Source organism: Myotis nattereri (assembly GCF_964212035.1).
Source record: "Myotis nattereri genome assembly, chromosome: 2".
Classification (NCBI taxonomy): domain Eukaryota; kingdom Metazoa; phylum Chordata; class Mammalia; order Chiroptera; family Vespertilionidae; genus Myotis; species Myotis nattereri.
Window position 1 is genome coordinate 155,178,454 of NC_138076.1, and position 21,476 is coordinate 155,199,929.

Sequence of the window (21,476 nt, forward strand, 5' to 3'; positions counted from 1 at the left end):
GTCTAGTGTGCTGGAGCGTGGGTAGGCGCTTGGAGCGTGATGACGCAGAAACAGCAAGCAGATTTCACATACAAGAGCCATTTAATGCCCCAATACGCTGGAGTTTTAACCAAATGACTTTAGACAAGAGCCTAATGGACAAGACAGTGATGGTGGTGGGAAGCTCGCTGAGGAAGGTTAGGAGAGCAGCTACAGGCTGGGACACCTAAAAGTCTGCCTCAAACAGAAATCTGGCTGAGAAATGATGGCAGCTTGGACAAAGCCAGTGATCAGAGCAAGGGAAAGCTCAGAAGAGATGATGTGAGAGAGACAGTTGAGGCGACCTGATGACCTACTGCACGGGCAGGGGAGAGCTGGAGATGCCAGGTTCCAGCCACTGGATGTTGATCCTTGAGTGTGGACCCTGGAGCAGGTACAGGTTTAAAGGTGAGGGGTGGGCAGAGACTTGAGTTTGGAATATTCTAACTTTCTAGGTTGGAAGTATTTTGTAAGACGTTAGAAATACTGTTCTGGAACTCGGGAGCAAGAGGAGGAAGGTTTAGATTTCAGGAGTTGCAAATTCAAAAAAATTCCAACAAGAGAGGGGAGTGGAAGGGAAGTCTCTATACCCTCGACCACAGAGACATCAGAACAATAAGGTTGAAAAGGGGGCAAATACTCTAAGTAAGAAATGGGACCGAGGGATAAATAACGGCGCCATTATCTCATTTGCAAACGGTTGAGAGGCATGAAGGATACAAAAGGAAGATACATGGGCTGCTTCTACACGGTGTGATTCATTGCTCCGTGCTTTCTTGATCCCCTCATCCCCAATAAACTTAGTAAAGTAAAAATAAACATTTACACAGAGTTCCTGCAACTATAATACCACCTTTTTAGAGGCTATTGAAGGAAACATAAACTTTTCTGTAAAGTAACGTTACATTCACACTGAAAAAAAGGAATTACCATAGGAGTTTTTTATATGTTAGGAACATCCGTGATAGAGGAATTCTCTCTAGATGTGTAACTTTCTATTCAATGACATTTCTTATATTAAGGGGCCATAGAAGTAACTAGATAGCAATGAGATGATTTTTTTCTTACTGCAGATAATGATTCATTGGTGTAAAGATTTTAAGGCAACTGTAAGCCATCTCTTATTCCAATTCATAGAGAAATCTTTTGGCCAAAGAAGTCAAATTAATCTTCCTGTGTGAAAACAAAACCTAAAAAACACACACAAAAAGACTTGGTGGGTACAATAATATACATTATATTCTGCTTCTCCTGGCTTCCCTGAGGCACTTACCAGACCAGTGTTGTTTCCCTGGATCTGGCTGAGCTCCTGACTTACAAGAAAGAAAACAAAGTACTTTCAGGTTCCATCCACAAATAAGGAAAATGTCGAGAACTAAAGGAGCAGTGTTTGGAAGATTTCATAAAACGTAAAAGGGATACAAGTAAAAGTGTGTAAAAGTGTTCTGCACTGTAACGTTTTCACCTGAAGAAATGCAAGGAGACGTTGAGTTATTGTATTCTCCTTCACAAAATACTCAGGAATGAATCCAGTTTCTTTTTGAATTTAGAGGTTAGAGATATAATCAGTGAAATAAAGAAGTCTTTAAACATCCGAAGTGGACATGAAGGAGGCAAGGATGTTTTCTGTGACAGGCCAGGGCTGGAGCTTGGCCTGTGCCTGTGTCATGTTGGGTGGTTTCTGTGTAAAGAACCATCTGCCCACAGCCAGGCAGGTTGGAAATAGACATAGTGCAATGGACAATAATGCAAGCCTCTTAACATTTCCATGCCTCTGATTCTTTGTTTGGGGACCTAGGAAGGAAGAGAATCTAAAATGCTAGTATTCCCACCCTAGCTGGTTTGGCTCAGTGGATAGAGCATCGGCCTGCGGACTAAAGGGTCCCAGGTTCGATTCAGGCCAAGGGCACAGCTCGATCCCCCCCCGCCCCGTAGTAGGGGGCATGCAGGAGGCAGCTAATCAATGATTCTCTCTCATCATTGATGTTTCTATCTCTATCTCTCTTCCTTCCAGTCTGAAATCATTAAAAAATATATATTTAAATAAAAATAAATAAATAAAATGCTAGCATTCCCAAAAGATACTTTTATAAGATTGTCCCTTAGGAAAGATCCTGTTCACTTTCTGGGCAATACCTTATGCCTAACAGCCTCCTGCCCGCCTCCCAAGATTTGTGGGAACTAATCACCATTCCTCGGTTTTCTTTCCTTTGATTTGAGAGGTTTTAAGGAGTCTTTATCATGATTATTGCCAGCCTCAAGTGCAAGCATAGCTTTTCTAAGAACTTTGCTTTTCATTTCTCAAGTACCTCGTTCTAGGGATGAGATAAAGAAGGTGACACCAGATGAGTTCACTCTTGAGGGCACCTTATAAACCTAGTGTTAAGAAGTTCCTGTCCTTCCCAAATAGGAAAAAGCTAGAGGAGTTCATCACCACCAAGCTAGTATTACAAGAAATGTTAAAGGGACATCTTTAAGAAGAAGAAGGGGAAACAGAAAGATCAAGAATGTGAATAATTAAATGGCAATGCCTACATAGCTATCGATAATTATTTTAAATGTAAATGGATTTCTAAAAAGTGCAGGTAGCAATATTTATTTCAGACAAAGTAGACTTTAAAACTAAGGCTATACCAAGAGACAGAAAAGGACGTTTCATATGCATTAAGCAAGGTATGGAAACAACCTAAGTGTCTATCAGTAGATAATTTGATTTTAAAAAGTGGTGGTACATGTATACAATGGAATATTACTCGGCCATAGAAAATAATGAACTCTTACCATTTGCAACAACACAGATGGACCTAGAGGGAAATATGCTAAGGGAAATAAGTCAGACACAGACTAAGACCATATGATTTCACTTATATGTGGAATCTAAAAACCAAAATAAATAATCGAACGAACTCATAGATACAGAGAACAAACTGGTGGTTGTCACATGGGAATGGGTTTGGGGGGCTGGGTGAAGAGATTAAGAAGTACAAAATTGCACTTACAAATGGTCATGGAATGTAAATTACTTCAGAGGGAATATAGTCAGTAATATTGTAATAACTAGAGGCCCAGTGCATGGATTCATGCACCGCTGGGGTCTATCAGCCTGGCCTGTGCCCTCGCGCAATCTGGGACCCTTTAGGGGATGTCGGACTGCCGGTTTGGGCCCTATTCCTACAGGCCAGACCTAGCGACCCCACTGGTGCACAAATCCGTGCACCAGGCCTCTGGTAAGTTTATAAGACCTTTGTTTAATTTCTTCCCACCCTCCCCCCTTCCCCTTCCCACTGAGATTCATCAGTCTGTTTCATGTTTCCATGCCTGTGGTTTCCGCTCCTGCATTGAGCGTCTGCCCCCTGGTGGTCAGTGCATGTCCAGTGGGCCGGTCGCTTAGGCTTTTATATAGAGAGATAGATTATATATGAAGACAGATGCATACTAGACTTATCAGGGGATCACTTTGTAAGTTATATATACAGTGGAATATCCACTGTCATGGAGAAAGGAAAGTTCTTGCCCTTAAGTTAGGAGTGTGGGTGGGAGAATAGGGCATTGTGACAACAACAGAACATTTTCCCCCACGTCCGACTCCCTCTTTGGAACAGATGGTTTGGGGTTTAAGACTAGGCGGTGGACACATGCATTCCAAGTCTGTTTCCTTAGGAGCACCCTCAGGTTGGGTGATTTAGTCAAAACACTTCAAAGTATGTGGTTTCAGTATCTATTAGTTCAGTGTCTAATTACAATAACAGGAGATGGCGGCGTCCCGTCGTGGCCAAGTTCTTCAGCAGGGGAGAGGAAAGCTGATTATCTTTCTCAGCAGAGGCTAGGACTGCACTGTGGGAATTCTAGGCAGATAGGATCCAGTTGGGATGGGGGGAAGTGCAAGGGAAATGAGGAGGGTCCATCTCCACTCTCTAGAGTGAAGATTTGCTATTCTTTCCCTCTGTTTTCTGCAAGGCCGTTCACCCCCCGGGACGCGAAGGGCAGGTTGCTGTGGTTCCACAGTGGCTGGACTCCTGGGATACTTGGCCCTCGTTTGGCAGTCTGCTTCCTGCAATGATGTCAGCTCTACAGAGACAATAGGAGCGGCCTTTCATTTCTCTCATTGTTTATTACTCTAAATTTCCCTCTTAATCAAGGTCTTTGTTCTGGGCATGGGAAAAGAACATAACCTTTCTATTTATTGACTTGGATTCTTTGAAGCCAGAGTTCAGGGGTTTCTCTCAAAACTCTGAATTCCACAGACTGAGACTCTCACCAGTGGGTGAGAAGGATGACTTTACAACCAGGAATTGCCGGTCGGAGGCAGTGAGAGTAGCTTTACAGTCCCCTGCTCGGTGGGTGTTGGTTTACTCTGAAGACTGGGTTTGACCAAGATGTGTGCAGTAGCTGAGGACACGACTAAGACTTGGTCCCGCAGATTTCCCCACGGTAGCAAGTGTGGAGGCTGAAGGAAATAGAGCTTTCTCCCTGCTTCACTTGTGACCGGATTTCCCTAGAGCTCTAAGTTATTAGAATATTGCCAGAGGCAATATTTTCTTTATCTTTCTGATGAGGAAACTGAGGCACAGACCTGGAAAGTGTGGAGCCTGATTTCAACCCAGGTACTGCAACCTCAGAGTCAGAACTTGTAACATACCGCCTCTTTATTCATTAGCAGTTGGAAAATGTGCCAGAAAAACGTCTATGGAAAAGTCTGAAGTAAAGGAAGAGGAGTAACTCCTAATGTTCAATATCATATGATACTAAATATTTTCTCATTTCCATTGCGATTTCTCTCCCTTTTTTAGTTAATCCTCAGTCAAGAATATTTTTTTTCCATTGATTTTTAGAGAGAGTGGAAGGGAGTGAGGGAGAGAGACAGAAAGAGAGAGAAAAAGAAAAATATTGATGTGAGAGAGACACATCGATTGATTGCCTCCCGCACGCATCTGACCTGATCCAGGGGTTGAACCTGCAACCCAGGTATGTTCCCTGTAGTGCAGTGGTTCTCAGCCTTGGCTGCACATTAGAATCACCTGGGAATCTTGTTAAAATCCTGATTCCTAGGCCTCATCCTCTGGAAATTATCCCAGAAACCAGGATTTTAAGAAGATTCCCAGGTGATTCTAATGCGCAGCCAAGATTGAGAACCACTGCTTTAGTCCATGGGCCAGTGCTCTAACCACTGAGAAACACCAGCCAGGGCTATGATCTCTCTTTTAATTTAGGAGTTATTTAGTAGTGTACCCTGTCAACTTAGCAACTGGACAACAGCTCTTACTGACTCGGGTGAATAAGAGAATTGAAAGGAAATTGTTCATCATCATCCTGTCCTTATAGGTCATTTTGTCTTGCTAAATTGTCGATGTTTGCATAAAATCATGGCAAAAAGAAAAAGCCATCTGATTGAATGAGTGTCTTGAGTTTGAATCCCAGCTGTGCCACTCATGAGTTACCTGTGTAAGTTACTTGTTCTCAGCTTGGCTCTGTTTCCTCATCTGTGAATTGGGAATAATAGTTTTTGTCTATTTTAGGGCTGTTAGAATTAAGTTAGTTAAAAAAAGGAAAACTGCTTAGAATAGTGCTTGATGTATGGTAAGTGCTCAGTGAGTAGTATCTGTTCTTATTCTAATAGTGGAGTTTGCAGCTGCATGTCATTATTATTTCACATTTATATTATATTGTAAATTCATTTAGGGAGAAGTCATTGAGGTATAAAGTAATAGTTTGCTAACATTTCTGAGCTAATTTATCAGTCAAGAACAATGATTTTCAACTGGTGTGTGCAAGAATTTTTAAAACATGCAATACCTGACTATCTAATCAGGGGCACTGACTTCTTTTCCCTAAGATTATCAAATAAATAAATGACAACAGCCAATACAATAGCCATCTGGTATGAATGAATAAAAATTATACCTATTATTTTGGTCATGTCGGCAAAAAATATGATATATTTTCTGGTGTGCCGCAGAATTTTAGTAATTAGTTTATGCATGCCATTTGATGAAAAAGGTTGAGAATCGCTGGTCTAGAATAAAGCACAACTAAACCAAAACTGTTGCAAACTTTATACTTCCTATCAGAAATTAATTTAATATTTTAAGGTATGGAACTAAATTGCCAATTAAGAAACAAACCCCAAACTAGCCAACCTTGACATACATCCCTCTGCCTCATAACATTGGAGGAACTGAATTAAAGGAATCTCCATTTTATACTGTCAGCTCCTAAGAAGGAAGCAGCATTCCCACTTAAGCATGTGACATTAGGGTTCTTCCCACTGGGGAGCAAAATATTTGAGTAGTTTAGTAAAAAAGAGAGGTTTGGCTAAAAACAAAGAAGCAAGCTGTGCAGTATGGGCATGATTCTAAGTAGGCAGCAACAGAGCATGGGTCCTAGGAAGGACTTGATGAAGTTGCTCAAATTTTTCCTCCTGTCAGCTCTGTCATCAACTTATTCATCCCCCTCTGCTGGTGTTACTGTGCAGATCGGATGATTGAGAGCACTGTGGATAAAATGCTTAAAGCAGTTCCTCTAGAGTCTAGTTACCCTTTGCACAGTGATACCTTGAAAACTGGCCAGAAAGTTTATGGAAGTCAAGCCATATGGTGGTAGTTTATAGTGGGGAATCAGAAGACTAGGTCAAGTCTGTGCCTCCCCAGTGGGAAAAAGGTAACAATGGGAAAGAAGTACATAATTCCTTTTACCTGGCAGTGAGAAAGGGCGGTGAGTGCATCCCAGGCTCAGGCTCAGGCTCAGCCTTTTGTGAAATCAGCCATGAGGTTTCACTCAGAATGGATTTCTGCACTTGTCATGGTCCTTTCATGCTGTTGATAGATAGGGCCCCTCCTCAGGTGATCGTAATACCTGGCGGGTTGGGGTAAGGAAGGGAAGATGAATGTCAAAGGAGCGGAGTACTTGTGTCTTCAGGGCAGGCAGCCAGGAGGACACCACACTTTCCCATAGGACAGTGGTTCTCAACCTTCCTAATGCTGCGACCCTTTAATACAGTTCCTCATGTTGTGGTGACCCCCAACCATAAAATTATTTTCGTTGCTACTTCATAACTGTCATTTTGCTACTGTTATGAATCATAATGTAAATATCTGATATGCAGGATGTATTTTCATTGTTACAAATTGAACATAATTAAAGCATAGTGATTAATCACAAAAACAATATGCAATTATATATGTGTTTTCCGATGGTCTTAGGCAACCCCTGTGAAAGGGTCGTTCGACCCCCAAAGGGGTCGCGACCCACAGGTTGAGAACTGCTGCCATAGGACAACTATTTTTGAAGTAGCCATCTCCAAACTATCACTTGAATATCATTTTTGAATCGGTACCCCCAATGTATTTTTTCATTTGTTGATATGTAATTATACTGCTGTATATCCATATAGTACATAGTTATATATTTACATACGTATTTAAAAATGAAAGGCAATGAGGATAAAAAGGCAATGTTTTAAAATAATAACAGCTAACTGTTACATGGTGTTTATTATATGGTGTTTATCATATGCTAGGCATTGGCCTAAGTGTTTTTCACACAGTGACTCATTTACTGTCTTGCTAAAAGCCAGGACTTCATGTTCCCATTAGCGAATATCTCAAGGCACAGTTCATCATTAACAATAGCGAGTCTGATCCCAAATTTCAACTATGTCCTTGAGCACTTCAGATTCTTTTGGCTGGAATGATGATTATTCTGGATACTTTTGGCTAGAAGGATTATTACTGTCAGATATGACTAGACTGGCATGACTTGGAGTGAGTTCAGTGCCAGCTGCGACATGTTTATTTGCTCATATTTTCTATCAGCAGTTTCTTCGCAGAAATTTTTTAAAAACCTCTTTTCCAGTTTGTGAGGGATAACTTAGTTGAAAACTTAGTAATACCATGGACAAGACCACTTAGTTGGGGAGCAGGTACCCAGTTATGGGTCACAATCTAGCAAAGCTGATGGGTATGAGAGAGCATCCATGTTCGCGGAGAAAATTGACAAACCTACCACTTGAGGGCGCCAGAGTCAGTCTGTATGGCAAATACTAGCAATGCTTGATTTCTTCAGCTCTAGATGAAAAAAAACATGAAAGAATTTCTAATTTCCCTCCTACGTGCTGACTGGCTGTTCTGAACGCCCCTCAGCCTTGCATGCGTTATTGTGGCAAGTGCTCACCTGGGAGGGCGGATCCGGGAAGGGGGCTGTAAATTGTTAGCCATCTGTGCAGTGAGTAAGAGAATGCGAATTCCCCACTTCTGTACGCTGGCACAGACGTGTCAGACCACATTCCTCGCCTTTGTGTTTCCTGCCCTACGTCTCAGCTCATCTGCCGGACTCCATAGGAAACATCCAAGTTTTGTCTAGATTAGAATCTCCCTTTCTTTGTCAGCTCTCCAGGAGAAGAGCCACCCCATTGCCTCCCAGATGGCTTAGGAGGCTGTCTTCCCTGTGGGATCCCCAGAGTTGATGTGGCTCCTGCTTCAAGTAGGGCTGAAGTTTAGGCTACTGATTTTTTAAAAAATATATTTTTATAGATTTCAGAGAGGAAAGGAGAGAGAGAAACATCAGTGATGAGAGAGAATCACTGATGGGCTGCCTCCTACACAGCCCTACTAGGGAATGAGCCCGCAACCCCGGCATGTGCCCTGGTCAGGAATCCAACCTTGCCCTCCTGGTTCCTAGGTTGATGCTCAACCCCTGAGCCACACTGGCTGGGCTAGGCTACTGATTTTTTACATACTTGGTTAGCTGTGCTGTAATTTCACCTGAGCCAAAATGGATACACGCTGCTTGTAGCAGGACTTATTTCAGCTCCCGGTTCAGTGGATAAATTTCTCTTTGGAGCAGTCTTATATTTATTGAAATACTCAAGAAGCTCTTCCCCAGTTACAACTCAGTAATTCAAGTTCTGGCATTATAGGTAATCATGAAAATAGGATAAAAGACAATACGCAACATTATTAAAAAGCGGTTTCTAGAACGTGAGAAGGGAGAATGTGACATTGAGTCTACTGTAGAGAAATCCTAAAGGAGAAACTGTGAACTTTCAATTCTTAATTTGTCACCTTCTGGAATCTTTCTTTATTTGGTTGCAGGTGTCTTCCTGGAAGGAGGTGGGAATGCGTGTATGTGTTGCAAATTACAAATAAGACTGTACTGTTTATAAGTGAAATAATTTGCAGTGCGGCTGGGGAAGTGCTTCAAAGTCATCTTCTGTGTGGCATACGCGATGGCTGTCAAATTTAATTATGTGGTAGGTCAGGAAAGGGCTCAATCGTGCTTTTCTCAAAGTAGAGTGCACTTTGCACTCACGCTGTCTGAGGCAAAAACAAGATAAAAGGTTGTTAAAATAATATTAGTGATTTTAAAATTGTTGTGTTTAGAGTATGTGACTCTGAATTTAAAGGGTTGATTTTTCAGGTGTAGAACTTCGCATCCTGGGCCGGTGACCCAGGGACATTTTCTGATTCTACCAGAGGTTAATCCAGGGCCACTGCGGAGAAGTTTTAGCAGTTAGTGCATGGCCCAGGACACGTATGCAGCTTCTGGTAAGCAACAAAGTAAATTAGTGCAGAGGTCCTAAAGCAGGGGTGGGCAACCCCTGGCACGCATGCCAAACATGGCATGCCAGTAACTTTTGCTGGCACTCGAAACCCTCTCATAGTCTTCCATTTACAATTGTGAATCTTTGTTCTCAGTGATGAATTTTGTTAAGTCTCGTAATAGGAGCACCCTGACAGATGAAAGTAGTAGCTCGTGCGTATCTCTGAAGGTCACGAAATATAAACCTGATGTAAAATCTCTGTCATCAGTGATGCAGCAGCAAAAGTCCCACTGATAATATCAAATGGAGTCATAAAGTTTTCTGTCGGACTATCAGTGTACATGTATACATTAAAAAATAAATGTATTTTTCATCATCATATACTGTGTTTTTGTCACTCAAATGAATTTTATTATTTCTTCAAGGCTCTTCACGTATGTATACCTTAAGAGATATCAAGTAGGCGTAACATGTTCTCAAAAAATTAGGGTTGGCACGCAAAAGAATTTTGAATCAGAGATTTTGCTGGTTTTGGCATGCACTCACAAAAAGGTTGCCCACCCCTGTCCTAAAGGCTACAGGGTCGCAGAAACCAGGGAGATTAATTCCACAAAGTTGTGTGTATTGGGAAATTGGAAAGATCCCTGAACTTGGAATCTGGAGCCTGGGTTCTAATCTGGATATCACCACATGCGAGAGAGCTGCTTAACTGCCTGTGCCCTCGTTAAACCATTGGCAAGATGGGATAATGACGCCCATGTTATGGTAGTGTGGTGAGGATGAACACAGTAGATACTCAGTAGATGTACTGTGAACTTAGATTTTTCCGTCGGAAAGAATTTAAGGAGAATGAAAGTGACCTGCCCAGTGAGGGGAAGGTGAGCGTCCCACGGACAGAGTTACAAGTAAGGAGCTAACGTGCGCATCATGGCGTCCCAGGGTAAGGGTGTCCTTAAGCCCTTTGCCTGCTCATGCTCCTCCACCCCGGCCATTGGATAGTGAGTTTAAGGAATTACTATTGCTTCTAGCTTTTTTGTTTCGCTTCTATGCTGGACATAGTGCTATACATTTTATTTATTGTTTAAAAAATTATTATACAGTATGTTTCTTTTGGTGTATAGTTTATGAATTTTAACATATATATATATATATATATATATATATATATATATATATATATTCATGTAGTCACTACCAGGCTACAACAGTTCTATCATTAGAATTGCTCCCTTGTGTTATCCTGTTATGGTCACACCCCTACCTCCCCAGCCCGTGGTTGTCTGCACATTTACTACACGTCTTCCACTCCTGTGGCACATGCACTTCTCCTTCCTAACACATGTGTAGTTACCCGTTCATGTTCTAGAGTGTTAGCTTCCAGAGCTTGGGAGCCATGATGTTCCCGTCCCTGCTACCACCCCAGTGGGCAGCCTGACCCTGGCACATAGGAGAGGGGACTCCGAGACATGCCTTAAATGAGTGAGTCCTTATAGTCTATCCCAGGGGTGGGCAAACTTTTTAACTCGAGGGCCACAATGGGTTCTTAAACTGGACCGGAGGGCCGGAACAAAAGCATGGATGGAGTGTTTGTGTGAACTAATATAAATTCAAAGTAAACATCATTACATAAAAGGGTACAGTCTTTTTTTTTTTTAGTTTTATTCATTTCAAACGGGCCGGATCCGGCCCACGGGCTCGTAGTTTGCCCACGGCTGGTCTATATCCTACTTTTATCTTGTTCTTTAAGAAAACAGTGGAGAGAAGGTAAGAAACTTGCCTAAGATCACATCATAGTAAATTCCAGAGCCCAGGTGTCTTGCTGCAGAGCCTGTGGTTTTCTATGCGGACGTATCAGGACAGGTGGGATCTGTGTGTGTGAAGTCACTTGAAGGTGCATATGTACATTACCCAACTTCTAAAATAACCCTGGTGGGTCCGTGGGCTGACACCACATATACTCCTCTTTTCACCTGCATTGCCTATTAGTTCCCCTTTTCCAGAATATTCTTTCTTTTTGTCATTGCCCAAGCAGGTGACTGATCACGTACAATATGACGAATTCTGCAGTAGGGTGGGTTCAGGGTGCAGTGAGAGTTTGGAGATGATGTTTAAGCTGAATATTAAGACAGTGGGGGGCGAGCAGAGCGGGTGGGGTTAGCAGCGGTTGTGATGAGCTGCAAGTGCCGTAGTTCTGTGTGGGATTTGGAGTCGGAGAGAATAAGAGACTGGATCAGAGGTTGCACACCCCCAGAGGGGCTCAGAGACTGGAGCCAGCTTCTTAGCATGTTGTCAGACTGGTCACAGAAATACGATCAGATTTTGTGTTTTAGGAAATATTATCCAGGTTCCAATTCAGGTTGCAGAGTGGAGAAGTAGATTTGAGTGCCAAGTGTGCATTAGGGCAAGCTTTCCGCCAGGGGCTGGAGGAGGGCGGGGTAGGGTATTTAGCTTCACACAGGGGTTGATGGTGTAGGGCAGGGACTCTGACCCCGGCCGCATCACTGAGGTGGTGACCTCGAACAGTTACACTCCGTCCCTCATTTTCTCCTCTGTAGAATGGGGAGAATCACCGTTCCTGTAGAGTGGTTATTCATAGGTTTGGAGGAAGGCTTATTGAGCTAATGCAGCGGTTCTCAACCTGTGGGTCGCGACCCCTTTGGGGTCAAACGACCCTTTCACAGGGGTCACCTAAGACCATCGGAAAACACATATTGAATATATAATTACATATTGTTTTTGTGATTAATCACTATGCTTTAATGATGTTCAATTTGTAACAATGAAAATACATCCTGCATATCAGATATTTACATTACGATTCATAACAGTAGCAACATTACAGTTATGAAGTAGCAACGAAAATAATTTTATGGTTGGGGGTCACCCCAACATGAGGAACTGTATTAAAGGGTCGCGGCATTAGGAAGGTTGAGAACCACTGAGCTAATGTGTGTGAAGCATCTAGAACATTGCCTGCAGTGCGAGGCTTGTTAAATGATGGAAAGGGTGCCTTGACCCATCCCCAGGCGTCTCTGTGAGTCTGTGGTCTCTTACACTTTAATGGCTGGCCTGGAGTCAAAGCATGTGGTGAGAGCCCACCTTCCCACAATAGTGTATCACTCACTTTAAGTTCCTTGCCCTAGGAGGACACTGAACGTTTTGAAATCTCTTAATGGGCTTGGTTTTATCTAGTTCAAGGGCTTGGAAATTTTGTTTTACACAGTTGTATCTTTTTGTCCAAAATCTTTTGCAAAACCCTGGTGTTTTTTCTTTCTATTTTTTAAGTATGTTTTTATTGATTTTTAGAGGGGCGGGGGAGAGGGATAGAGAGATAGAAACATCGATGAGAGAGGATCAGCTGAAGCATCGATCAGCTGCCTCCTGCATGCTGGGCTTGCAGTGGGCTTATCACTGCCTCTGAGGTAGGCTGTGCTGTGTGGCCAGTAGGGGATCAAGCTCACAACCCCAGCACATGCCCTGACCAGGAATCGAACCACGACCTTTTGGTTTCTGGGTCGACGCTCAACTGCTGAGCCATACCAGCCGGGCAAAACCCTGGTGTTGATAGCTGATAAAACTGCGCTGCTCTGGTTGAACTTGTCAAAGGAACTCATCGCTTAAGCGCCCACCTCACTCCCTCTTTCCTGAGGCACCACATCGGAACCAGGAAGACAGTCTGCACACCACTCGTCTGGTCAGTTCAGGGAAATGTAAGTGACTTTCCGAGGTCACACAGCGAACCCAGGGCAGACTTGGGGCTAGACCAGCCTTGGGCAAACTACGGCCCACGGGCCGGATCCTGCCGTTTGAAATGAATAAAACTAAAAAAAAAAAAAAAGACCGTACCCTTTTATGTAATGATGTTTACTTTGAATTTAGATTAGTTCACACAAACACTCCATCCATGCTTTTGTTCCGGCCCTCCGGTCCAGTTTAAGAACCCATTGTGGCCCTCGAGTCAAAAAGTTTGCCCACCCCTGGGCTAGAAAGTGAGTCTCCTGACTGCTTAGCAGCCCCCTTTCCATGAGACAAGGGGTTCTCAACTTTGGCTGCTCGTTACAATCCCCAGGTGTGTGTGTGTGTGGGAGGGGGGGCTTTACAGAGGATCATGGTGGGACCCCACCTTTAGAGATACTTCGCTGGTCTGGGCTTGGTCCCCACATCAGCCAGGGTGAGAAAAATTCTTTGTGGAAAAATTGTCTTACAAGTTTTAGCTGTAAACATTATTAATTGCATTTTAAAATGAGCTGTACCAGAGTGTATAGCACTGCTGTGCGGAAAAGTTCTCACAAGGGAAGTGTTGGCCCGCTGGGCCCCACTCAGAAGTCCCCCAGCCAGGTGCCCTCTTGACTGCCTGGAAAGCCCCCAGGCGTGTTGTCACCTGGTTGCTGTGGTTACTGCCAAGCGCCCTGCCTTTGCTTGGAGGAAATGCTTGGAATACTTGTCAGGAGAATTTCAGAGCTGCTTTTGAAAAATGCAGTAGCATTCCATTGCAGTGTAGCCTGTTTGTTCGTGGAGTTTGATCTGCTTTGGTTTAAATCAAGGCTTTAGAAACATGACGACGGTGGTGTAAACTGCACCTGGACCCTGAGACAGCTGCGCCTCTGCACCCCTCGCCTGCGCCTGCGGCAGCCTCCTCAGACACGTGGCTGGGTTTTCACTGAAATCGGGTGCAGGAGGACTGTGTGCGGGTTTTACTCTGGTGGCCCGGAGTCTGGGGAATTCGATGCGCTCAGCAAGATTTCCCTTCCTTTGGCCACTTTTCCCAGGTCGTGAGGATATAATATGGCAGCATGTACTTTACTAATGCGGCAAATGACAAGAGCCAGAGGTGGCTTTAATAGCTGCTGCCACCGTCGCAGGTCGCGGCGAGCATCAACACTCAGTCAGGACGTGTGGAATCGCAGTGCTTTACTTCTGCTGGCAACTGAGTCACAGGCTTTGCCTTGCAGTCATAATAGGAGGAACTGCTAAGTTTCAGAAGTTTTTGAAAATAGAGATTCACGGGCTCTGAATTCCACCCAGGGATGCCCGGGGCTCTGTCTTATTCTGCTGCTTGGATTACTGCTCATCCTTTTCTGTGCTTGCGCCTTCCTCATCCTGCTTGCTTCCCTCCGCCCCTCATGCCACAGCTCCCCGATGCTATGTAGACATGCCCATCCGCTCTTCTCCCTGTCCCCAGCTTTCGCTACAGAATCTAACAGAGGCCCTCAAAATGTCCTGAGGCCCGCGTGGCAGGACGCCCCGAGGTGGGCTGTGCTGTGTGGCCTCCCGTGCCAGGCATCCCGGGCCAGGTCCTGACTCCTGCCCCACCACAGAGTTACAGCTGTCAGCCTTTTTAGCAGGAGGGTTACTCCACCTTCAGGTGTTGCTTCTGTGACCCAGGCAGGAAGAAAGGGGGAAGGATAAAAGACAAACCCAGTACCAGTTGAGTTGTCCTTTTTATCAGGAAAACAGTAGCTTTTCTGGAAGTTGCACCCAGGAGACTTCCACTTGCAGCTCCCTGGAGTGCACCGGGTCATATGACCACCCAGCTGCAAGGGAGGCTGGGGAAGTATTTTTAGTGGCCACATTGCTGCCCCAGACAGAATCAGTGGTGAGACAGAAGGGGGAGTGGATTCCGGTAAGCACCTGCCGGAGTCGGCCACATCACCTAAGCCTCCTAGGACTTGCCTCTCCTGGGCCTCCATATCGCCTCCAAGCCATCAACGTCTACTTATTTGGGCTTCGAGGCCCAACTTCTTCCTCCACACCCCCAGCCCACACTGATCTGTACTTCTTAAACACAGGACTTTCAGAGTTAGTAGAAGCATTGGCGTCTTCGAGGGTAACCCCTCCCTTTGCTGAAGAACTGAAAAGCCCGGAAAACGACTCACCCATAATCGTATTGTAATGTAATGGTAGCAGCCACACACAGTGTATGCTGTGTTGCTTAACCGGTCACTTCACATAAATTACCATTTAACCCTCCCAGATACCCCCGCCCCATAAGATAGCTGTCACCTGCATTTTCCTCACTAGGAAAACATGCACAGAGATGGTAGGCAGCAGGGACGGCCAGCCCTAGAGTGGCCCGGCCGGGGCCTAGTGCCTGCACGGCCTCCCTAACCTCGCTCCGCCTCCCACGCAGGGGATTGGTGTCAGGGATGCTCTTAGAGCCCATTTTTCTAATCCTTCACTCATTGTTCTTGCCATTAATTTTTCTCTGAGTGACAGGGCTTACTCCCCTGTTTTATGTTACTTTCAGTTGCTCATAAGTGTTTCTCACTGCCGGAATTAGGTTAAATGTCTTTTTAGGATGGCATCCTTACTTCCACTCTTCTCTACTAGCATCATTTGAGTGATCTTTTAAAACCATAAATCAACTTTGCCATTCCCATCTCAGCCAATGGCTTTTGTTACTCTTAGGCTAAAGGCAAAATCTTCATGTGCCCAGGCAGGACTGAGTGGTCAAGCTGCTACCTCCCTCTCAAGTCTGACCTCACCCCCCTCCTCTCCTGCCTCACCCCCCCTCTCCTGCCTCACCCCCTCCTCTCCTGCCTCACCCCCCTCCTCTCCTGCCTCACCCCCCTCCTTTCCTGCTCACTGCCCTATTCAGCCACATGGCCATGGTTCAGTCTCCGCTTGCTCTTTAGGCACCTTCCTACCACAGGGACTGTGCACCCGCTCTTGCTGCTGCCTGGCATTCTCTCCCCTCCTTTCCTTATCTTGTTTCCTTCCAAGCAGCCTCAGCCTGGTCCTCATGTCACAGGAAGCCCCTCCACTGGGCCCCTCTGCAGGTGGCCTCACAGCACCAAGGACCTCTTCTTGTAGCCCGCACCAGAATCGCGGTCTTATGTGTACTTGTGTGATTATTTGATCGGTGTCTCTCTCTCCCACTGGATTAATATTAGACCATGTCTGATATCTCTTTTATCCAGTTGTTTATCCCCACTGCTTACTTTTTTGTGTGCCTGTCATACAGAGAATGCTCAGTAAATATTCGTGACTAAAAAGCAAACAAAACCCTACCAGTTTATCTCTTAGCACCTCGCACAGAATTGAGTGGAAAAGTTTAAAAGGGTGCAAATAGAGTAATGGCATAGGTCCCCATAACCAGATAGTATCTTCCAGCATCATTCCAAGATAGACCGAAAATGGTAGGAGAGATGCTTTTTAAGGGGACAGACTTGCAATGAGATATAATACACAACGTAGTGAATATAGAAGCAATATTGTGTGGTAATAATTACACTTGCAAGAGATTATATCTTAATTATTCTAACCACCCAAAAAAGAATTACATGACATGCTCATTATTGCTGTAATGGTAATCGTAGTACAGTATATGAATGTACTAAGTCAACATACTGTACACCTTAAATTTGCACACTATTGTATGTCAGATATATTTCAATTAAAAAAATAAGATGGGCCAAAAGAAAGTTTTATTTAATGGCTTCAGCTAAAAAAGAACCCAGTATTTATTGTTGCAGGATATTAAGCCCAGCAGTCAGAGTGGATGTCATATGCACCTTACCTGTGTTATCTCAGTATTTGATAGATCTTAATTGAGCTCCTTTTCCCCCCAGAGCTAAGACCTTAGGCATGTGTGATTCAAACATGCTTTTTAAAAACCGTTCATTTTGAAATGGTCTAGAAATCCCCTGACAGGTACTAAATCCGTGGAAGGTGTGGGGCTGCGGGCTGCACATGGCTGTGTGAGCAGCATTGGGGTCGGGAGAGGAAACAGATGCTGCGTGACAGCTGGAAGACGGGGAGGGAGGAGGCAGGGACAGGAGATGTGAATTGTGACGCCTGGACTAGACTGGGCGTCGAAGGGAAGACTGTGTTCCAACACTCAGGCTGTAGACCAGAGAGGATGGGGCAGTTATCTGAGAATATAAAGGCCTAAAGAGGGAACACGAGTCCGTTTATTTCCCCTTGAAGAACCTGCAAAAAAAGGGGCCTTTCTCCACAAACTCCAGGTGGGGATTCGAGGTTAAAGCTGGACTTCTAAACCCGTATCTGTTTGTATGGGATTCCTGCTCAAACAGGGGCCCAAATGAGCACGTGGTCCCTTGGGTCCCTTCCGCCTGGTGGAGAGGCAGGGAGCTTCATCCCGGGGGGGGGGGGGGGGGGGGGTAGCCACAGTGACAGAGCCGGGGACCCTGCCCTGAGGCTGTCTGCGGCGTTTCGCCCCCATGTGTGCAGACCCCAGCCAGCCCTCCAGGCGGGTGCGCGGAGCCCCGCGGGCCCGGCCATGTGGGTGTCTCGGGCCGGTGGCCTCCGCGGCCCTCACGCCTCCCTGTCCCTCTCCCCGCAGGAATCGGAAGGCGTTTGCTGCCACTACTGGTCGCTGTTCGACGGCCACGCGGGGTCGGGCGCGGCGGTGGTGGCGTCCCGCCTGCTGCAGCACCACGTGGCCGAGCAGCTGCGGGAGCTGGTGGAGATCCTCCGGAACTCGGCCGTCCTGCCGCCCGCCTGCCTGGGCGAGGAGCCCGAGGGCGCGCCCGCCGGCCGCGCGCTGACCCGCGCCGCCTCGCTCCGCGGAGGCGTGGGGGCCCCCGGCTCCCCCGGCACCCCGCCCACGCGCTTCTTCACCGAGAAGAAGATTCCCCACGAGTGTCTGGTCATCGGGGCCCTTGAGAGCGCGTTCAAGGAAATGGTAGGTATGGCCGAAGGGTCTGGGCGATGGGGGTGCCGGGAGGTCACTGAGGCCAAACTCTTGCTTCTTTTTATTTGTTCTTATTGTATTTTCATTGATTTCAGAGAGGAAGGGAGAGGGAGTGAGAGTAGAAACATCAGTGATGAGAGAGAACCATGGATCTGCTGCCTCCTGCACGCCCCCTCCTGGGGGTGGAGCCCGCAGCCCAAGCAGGGGCCCTGACCAGGAATCAGAGCATGACCTCCTGGCTCCTCGGTCAAGGCTAACCCACCCAGCCACCCGGCCTGGGCTTAAACGCTTGCTTCTTAAAGATTACCGGACAGGGCATGTCTACTTGTTGCTGGTCTCCCGTTTATAATAGGGTTTCCATTCTCGGTAGAAGTTGGCAGCAAGATGGAGTTCCTGGCATCGCGTGCTGGCCAAAATGAAAAAGAAGATGAAAGCGAGTGATGGTGCATGAGGCAATGGGCTTATTAAATAAATGTATGCGTTATTGCTTCTCTCGGGCAGGCTCGTATTGATGCCAGCTGGTACACTTCCACTTAATTGAAATGAGTGTGGTCGCCATCTGTTACAGGCATGTGCCTGGGGTCCAGGTGTTTGGGGGAAACAGAGCTTTTAGTGAAGTGCTCAGAATGACCGACCCCCTTTTCACAAATGTGATCTGAGAACAGCTATTTTACGTGACGTGTGGCGGTGTGGTTCTCACTGCTTCACAAAAGCACGGGCCAATGTCCAAGGATCGTTTGTTTTGCTTGGGAACATGGGTTTGTTTGTACATGTAAATTTGAATGCGTCTGATCATCAGAGTCAGCCTCCTTCCCCGGCAGCCTCACTCCTAGAACACACGCAGGGAGAGAGTGCAGCTGCTCCCAGGCACATAGAAGGGGGCCCCCGCTCCCGTTGGGCACCCCGTTCCCTCTCTGAGATCCCTTTCTATGGAGGCAATGATTTGGGCTTCAAAGATTTCCCCTCCTGAGCGAGCAGCAACCTGCATGCAGACAAAGATATGTAAGCATAGTCTAAGGCAGCGGTTCTCAACCTGTGGGTCGCGACCCCTTTGGCGGTCAAACGACCCTTTCACAGGGGTCACCTGAGACCATCCTGCATATCAGATATTTACATGACGATTCGTAACAGTAGCAACATTACAGTTATGAAGTAGCAACAAAAATAATTTTATGTTTGGGTCACAACATGAGGAACTGTATTTAAAGGGCCAGAAGGTTGAGAACCACTGATCTAAGGACTTGAATAAGGTGAGTGTGCGGCCATGTCCTGAAAGCCTAGAGATTAAAAATGATGACAAGCCATTAAGTGAAGTGAGAGCAGCTAGAGACCTCCCCCTTCCCCACCCCAGAATTGCAGGTACACACCATGCACATTCCAGGATCTCCTGACGTCGGGTCGTGTGCTAATGGCAGCAGAAAAGCAAATAATATTACACAGCATCATCTGACTTGTTTATAAGGCAAAAATAGTTCACATATTTGCACCTCAGCCTTATACCCTGTCCTCACTCTAACCCGTCCCTTCTTTGGTCCCAGTGTCTCTCTCCTGTCACAGATAATAGTTACCCTTGGAGTAGCAGGTGGTTTAAAGTACACCTCCATCTCCGGAGTGTCTGGTGGTCTTCATTTCCAAGAAAAATACCGGGAGGCTGGGAAAGATTACTGAGGAGAAAAGGAATCACGGTAATAAGACCAACTCCTGTTGGGGCTCAGTATCATATTAGCTCACTCTCCGGCTCTCATGGAACTCTGATGTGAATAAGTGTTTCTAGACCAACCGTGGGCAAACTACGGCCCGCGGGCCGGATCTGGCCCGTTTGAAATGAATAAAACTAAAAAAAACAACAAAAAACAAACAAACAAACAAAAAAACTGTACCCTTTTATGTAATGACGTTTACTTTGAATTTATATTAGTTCACACAAACACTCCATCCATGCTTTTGTTCCGGCCCTCCGGTCCAGTTTAAGAACCCATTGTGGCCCTCGAGTCAAAAAGTTTGCCCATCCCTGTTCTAGACCCAGTGTCCTGAATGCTAATATGTAATTGAGGTAGAAATTTGACAATGGGCTCACAGCCCTCGTGGGAGAAAAGTGAGAAACAGAAGAAACCTTGGGTTTTTCAGTCATTGCTTAGTGCCATGGCAGCTTTTCCTTTTACTTGGAACTGCTGTATTCTCAGTTTTATCCACCAGAGGCCAATGTCACCTCGAGTCAGGCCTCCACAGGGTCTCGGGCCTCTTCTGGCCATTGATGGCTCCGGGTTATTAGCAGCAACTCTACTTGAAATGAAAGTCCCTTTCGGAAAAATACTTAGTAAGGAGCCTCATTCTTATTTATCATTATTTTTTTTCCCCGCTTTTAACTAGCCAGTTCATGACCTGACATTTTTCTTGGAGACTTAATTGTTACATTTCCCTGTGTAATGCATTCAATCCAGTAAATTCAGGGGTGGGCAAAAGTAGGTTGACAGTTGTGAATATTCAAAACAGAATTTATTGTATTTTTAATTATTGCATTATTTTCCACATGAACGGCTGTAAACCTACTTTTGCCCACCGCTGTATTTGTTGAGAACTGACTGGATGCCAAGCCTAATTGAGAAAAGAGCATTGAATCAGGCAAAGCCGGATATTAAACAAGATATAAATGGGAAGGACCTTGAGAGAAGTGTTGGTGACGTAGGAGTCTGATAAAGAAGTCAAGCTCAGGGTTCCCTGGAGAAGTCGGGGGGGGGGGGGCGGCGGGGGGGCAGAGAGGAGTGAAGCAGACAAAACCTGGGAGGCCAGATGGGCTGCAGGCAACACGCCGACATCCACCGTGGTTAGAAGGTAGATTTCAAAGGTAGAAATGATACAAAGTGAACCAGAGAGACCGTCTAGAACCCACCTATGGAGGACCTGGTTATGAATTTTTGGCTTTAAAACTTTCTCTTATTCTCCAGTCCATCCCACCCCTCAGCTTCCTCTTCACACTTGAATTTTTCCCAGATTGTTCTTTTTGGCCCCAAAACTGCCAGAGACCCCCCTGGACTTTGCAGCGAGATGCTCATTATTCTTTGGTTTTCATGGTGCTTGGTGGGGTGGCCCGGCGTCCAACCCTTTTACTCTCAAAGTGTTCCCATTTGGATGATGCTTATGTTTATACTAATTAAAGAGACATGCTCTTATTTTTCCTTTGCTTCATCAGGGACTTCAGAAAAAAATTTCTCCATTGTCATGGAAACAGTGCCTGACTTAGCCATTACATTGCTTGGGAAATTA

General features: G+C 45.5%; 1 protein-coding gene across 1 annotated transcript in view; it reads left to right on the forward strand.

The window, feature by feature from the left end:
* The window catches only part of PPM1H (protein phosphatase, Mg2+/Mn2+ dependent 1H), a gene marked incomplete at both ends in the record, with an annotated part of 236,734 nt that overhangs the window by 89,752 nt on the left and 125,506 nt on the right, over positions 1 to 21,476 (forward strand). The window contains one exon of the mRNA XM_081082895.1: positions 17,862 to 18,203. Within this exon, the coding sequence (XP_080939021.1) occupies positions 17,862 to 18,203 (342 nt within the window). The remainder of the gene's footprint in view (positions 1 to 17,861; positions 18,204 to 21,476) is intronic.